Raw genomic sequence first — 5,297 nt, forward strand, 5'->3', positions numbered from 1 at the left:
CACTAAGCTAACTTGCAAAATGCTAATTTGTGTTTAATACAACTCATTGTTTTAAAATGTTCTGATTTGGTTTAAACTGTATGACTCAAAGCTCCATCCTCTCAAGGCAAAGCTGATAGTTAGCATGTGGCTAATTAGCTTAAGTTAGCTTGTAGCTAGTCATTTTAGCTATTTCTAAGTTCCAAGAGCTAAAACCAAAACAATTTTAATAATCTAATATATTTCATTTTTTTCCCTAATTCCATCAGTTAACCTGAATAAATAAAACATTTGGAAAGTTTAGATTTTTTTCAGATAAGCAATGAAAATCACAGAACAAAGCAACATTTAATACATGCTAATTACCAACATACATTTGCTAAGTAAAAAGCTTGTTAGCATATGCTAAATACTCATTAAACTAAAACATTTGCAGTTACTGCTTAATTTTTAAATTGCCACCAATTAGCAGGACGAAGAGCTCGTTTCTCCGCAGCTTTTTGTAACCGTGATGCTAAATGCTTGAATGTTTTAAACATTAAAGAGAAAGAAATACTGTATTTAAAAGCAATTAGTTTCTTATGGAAAATAACATTAATATGGGAAAAGTTAAAAGTTCCATAGATGTTTCTTCTATTTTCTTCCATTATGTTATGCTTCAGGGATGTGATGATGCTCCTGTTTGCTATTTGCATCTATGTTTTCATATACCTTTATATTTAAATATTCATAGAAAAAAAAATTATATATTTTTTTTAAATAAATGTTACTGTGAGATTGGGATATCCCTATATTCTACTTGGTGGAAAGATGCAAAAATATCACCTTAAAATTAAAAGATTTCAATCGGAACAGAAAACATGTTTATGGAAAACCTTCAGTCTGGACTAAATTATTAAAATAACCCAGAAGCACATTAGTGGGAAAAAAAATCTAAACCTTTAATGGCCGTTAATTTCTTTTGTTTACCGAGAACCTTGTTCTTCCTCTTTACATGCTTCAAATAAGAGCCTAATGAACATCTGAGGTTTACACTCCTTTAGTCGTCAAATTTGATCTTTTGGCCGATCAAAAAAAAAAAAAAAACGCACTTTTAGAGCCAAAAAAAACAAAACCAGGGACGGAACCATGATGCGACTTCCAACGTTAAACGTCTTAAACAGGAAGTGTCGACTGCTTTTAGCTCTGATGCTCGTTTGTCTTTATTTTGAATTTCCGGTGACTTCTGAAGCCCAAAATGTTCCAGAAACAACGTGGATGTTCTCCTCCTTTCCTCCTCTGGTGGATCTCTGAAGCTCCACGCCAGTCGGCCTCACTAACGATCTTCCATCTTTTCTTCTAAACGGCCCTCAGTAACCAGGGGAGCTGAAATAAACTACGGAAAGACGGCAAACAGGCAAATTCCCGGCCTCCTTTCTCAACCCTATGATCCTTCATCGACGACTTAGAAAAGACAAACACCATTAAATTTAAAGGCTTGAGTGAAATCACAAGAAAAAAGCTGTCCCATCATTTTGAACATCAAACAAATCCACAACAAGAAGGAGACTTTGTTTTTTTTTTGGCATCAATCAAAAGCAAAGATAAAAAATAAAAACAAAAAGCCACGTTTTTCTTCACAGTTTTTACCTGCAGACGTCTTCAAGACAGGAAGTTGTTGACTTTTTTCTGAAGCTGAATACTTGTGACACTGAGCTTGAGTAGGTAGCGCGTCATGTGATGGAAAACGTTTGTCTGGTTTTATCTGTACAACGTCTGGATGTTTCTCTCTTCCACCAGCTGCTGTTCCACACCCACTCAGGATCCTCCACAGTTGATGGCATCCCTGGTAAAGGTGCGGCGGGGGCCTTTAAATTAAGGCTTAGGGAGTGTTTTCTCTTCCATCGTAACTGATACTCCTGGGACCTTAACTGGTCAACTTCCTGTAAGCTGAGCGTTTCTCCAATAAAACCTCCAGGTGGGTCTGGTATGAAAAAAAACTAAACCTCAGGGTGAAGCTTGGAGGAAGATCTGTGATGCTGTGGGCCGCTTTCCAAAGGAGCGTTGGTTAAGGAAAGAAAATAGAAATGTGGAGGCCTTCCCCAGAAAACGGAGAACGGGTCGGAACAGCATCGCAGCTACTGGGAGCCATTTTGAATCCGGTACGACGCGGCGCTGCTAGCAGGGCCGTCGCTAAGTGTGGAGGCAGATGTTTACAGATGTTTTTTCCCGCTCAGCTTCTGGTTCTTTATCCATGCGTCACAGGAGCCTAAATCATGTCATTCAATCATAAAAATAACTTTTAAAAAAAGCTAAATTTACACAACAAGCCATATTCGCCAAAAGTTTACATTTCTTTCCAATTTCGTTGCAATTTTTCAACTTTGAAAAGAAGGACAAATGTTTGCTTACGTAATATTTTCTGACATTTTTTTTCCTATGTAATAATACTGACCCATAGTAAGATTTTTTTTTTTTTCAGTTTTGTTTCTGGTAGAAATGGGCTTCCATATTTCTGTCCTGATTAGAGGTGATCGTAAAAGCTGCGTTAAAAACAGTAAAACTCCTCCTTCATGTCGGGGATCCAGTCTGTGCTGCTTCTTCTTCTTCTCTTTATGTGATCAGGGATTTTTTTTTTAAATCAGGCTCCGCCCCTCGGCAGCCTCTAGCTACATTTTTTCTGCTCATTTTCTCTCTGGAGTTTCAAACGTTTTCTCCGGAAATGCTCCAGGATCTTGATGTTTTAGAAGTCAGCTACAATCGACCAAATCGGTTTATCCAACTATTCGGGTGGGAAAATTGCGATTTTCCATCTGACTGAACGCCTTCGCTAATATTTAAAAGAAATGATTTGAGAATCCTTCTGATGATCCTGGAAGGTATTCCGGCCTAACAGCAATAAACCAATTAAAGATGAACCTGGGTGACGTGATCGTTTCCTCCTGAGGGCTTCAGGCGGCTCCGCCTTCAAACCGTCCCGTTCCCGTCGGGAAGAATCTGAGCGTTTGTGTCGGGGATGGTCGGAGGAACGTGTGCTGGGTTAAATGCTTCAGACGCATCGACGTCAGCTGCAGTTTTTTCTTTTCCGCTGCGTCGCGGCGCTGTCGGGACGTGCGCAGTCTTTAGGAAGTCTTGACCAGGTCGTAGACGTAAATGAGGAAGTCGTCGTCGAACTTGATGAAGTAGACGGACGGCTTGGCCTCCACCTGGTGGATGACCATGCCTGTTCGTTTGCCGCCGTCCTCTTTGGCGTACTCCACCTGTTTGCCCACCAAGCTGTCCACCACCTCGCCGGGCTCCCTCTCCGCCGGGACGCTGTCGTCTGCAGACGGAAACCAGACGTTAGCCTGCTAGCCGTTAACTGGAACAGCGGCGAATACGAGCGAACTCACTGGAGTCGGGCATGATGCGCAGGTCTCCCTCCTTGTAGTCGTCCAGCAGCTGGTACATGTATAGAACCGGGTCCTTCTCGTAGGTGATGTAGAACCAGGTGGTCATGATGGGGGCCCGGGCCAGAACCATGCCCCTCCACTCCTCCTTCGGACCCTCCTCCGTCTCGAACATGTGCTCCACAGCCTTCCCGATCATGGCGTCGGCCAGGCTGACGTCCGTCAGGCGGGACTTGGCTGCGGACATCAAGGTCTGTTAGAGCCAAACGTCCCCTGGGGGCCCCGTTCACCTCAGCTCAAAATAAAATTAATTCACCAAAAGCAACTATTGATTTAGATTAAAATTTCTAATGTCAGTTTTCCTTTTTTTGCAATAAAATAAAATAAAAATTCACATACATTTAAATAACTATAAATAAATATTGGTTTATATTCATTTCAAATATTTTTTCTGCATCCATGATAACTTTTATAAATCTGTTTTTTAAAACATAATCAATTACTTTGGGATTTAGTACAATATGCAAAAGAATCTGGATTTAAAATATATTAATAAATAAATGAGAAAAACTTTTGGCATGTTAAAAAATAATCAAAGCATGTTTATCTAAAAATAATATTTATATTGGGTGATCATTTATATTTATATTAAATTAACTTTTTATACTTCATTTATGTTTATTTAAAACATGATAATTGTGTTAAACTAATTCTATAGGAAATAATGATATAAATAATAATGATATAAATAAAGTAGCTCCTCAGGAAACTGTGTGTAGTGTTTAGCCACCAGGGGGCGGTAGACCTGTAACTGCCTGCTTAAACCCCTGAAGGAAACATGAAGAAGTTTTGTTCCACTATTCATGAAGGTCGTGTCGCTTGTCGCTACCCGATCCGTTCCGGATGCACGATCCTTCCTGCGAACGCGCTAACAGAATAATACGATCCTGAACGCAGAAAAACTACGTAATAACCATACTGAAAAAATACTTATTTATATACTTAAAACATTGAAGAATGCTAAACTACATCGTATAGAAAATATTGAAGACTTTGCTGGAAGTAATGGAAATGTTTTCCATTCTCTCCGTTGTACTGCGTGATGTCATCATCGGACACGCTCAGAGCGTCACAGTAACGTTCCAAAGGATATTTAGGTATTTCGCTTTTTTAGCTTTTAGAATATGCAATATTTACGCAAACACAAATACATTTAAAGGGAATCCCCCGCCGGAAAAAGGAAAAGAAAAACGAAGTACTGCGTACCCGGAAGTTATTCTGTTGGAGCGCGTGCAGGACGGATTCTGCTTCCGGGACGGATCGGGTAGCAATGTTACTCCCCGATCCGTCCCATCAGCTCATCATCATCCAGATATACATCCGGGTCGCCCTGCATTTTACTTTGTATAAAAGACCTAAATAAAAATTTTCCCTCCTTGAAAATAGTAAACGTACTAAACTATAACGTGTTAAAGGTTAATAATGTATTTCCTGAGAAAATAAAAGCCTTAAAATCCTTTGTTTTATCCTCTGTTCCCGATCTGTACAGGAAATGGGATGCTACGCTACTTCCTGGAGCTAACTTTATCGGCTTTGGATTTAAACATAAATCTAGTCTTTTATGTTTTCCTTCCATGTTAACATTATGCTATATAGCGTGTAATCTAAAGAAAGAAACAACTAAAATGCAGATAAAGATGGTTTAATCAGATTTACTGCTCTGATCGTGATCCATGATGACGTCAGAGAAGCTGTTTGATGGAGAAAATCTAAAAAGCATCAAAATTGTCTCAGAAAAGTCATAAAACATTTTTCTAAAGACGTGTGTTAGCATTCTTTAGAGAGTTAAGGATAGAAATAAGTAATTTTAAAACCATAATTACATAATTTATGGAAAGCTGATTGTATATCTACTTGCGCTAATGAGCTGATGGAACAGATTGGGTGGCG

General features: G+C 39.2%; 1 protein-coding gene across 1 annotated transcript in view; it reads right to left on the reverse strand.

Moving 5' to 3' along the window:
* Positions 1–234: 234 nt before the first annotated feature.
* Positions 235–5,297, reverse strand: part of spin1 (spindlin 1) — a 16,336-nt gene continuing 11,273 nt past the window's right edge. Inside the window, exons 7-8 of the mRNA XM_015391750.1 lie at positions 3,351–3,584; positions 235–3,280 (exon numbers count right to left, since the gene is read on the reverse strand). Of these exons, the coding sequence (XP_015247236.1) occupies positions 3,081–3,280; positions 3,351–3,584 (434 nt within the window). The 3' untranslated portion in view covers positions 235–3,080. The remainder of the gene's footprint in view (positions 3,281–3,350; positions 3,585–5,297) is intronic.

The sequence above is a fragment of the Cyprinodon variegatus genome, unplaced genomic scaffold (assembly GCF_000732505.1).
Source record: "Cyprinodon variegatus isolate N-32 unplaced genomic scaffold, C_variegatus-1.0 Scaffold558, whole genome shotgun sequence".
In the NCBI taxonomy this organism is placed as follows: Eukaryota; Metazoa; Chordata; class Actinopteri; order Cyprinodontiformes; family Cyprinodontidae; genus Cyprinodon; species Cyprinodon variegatus.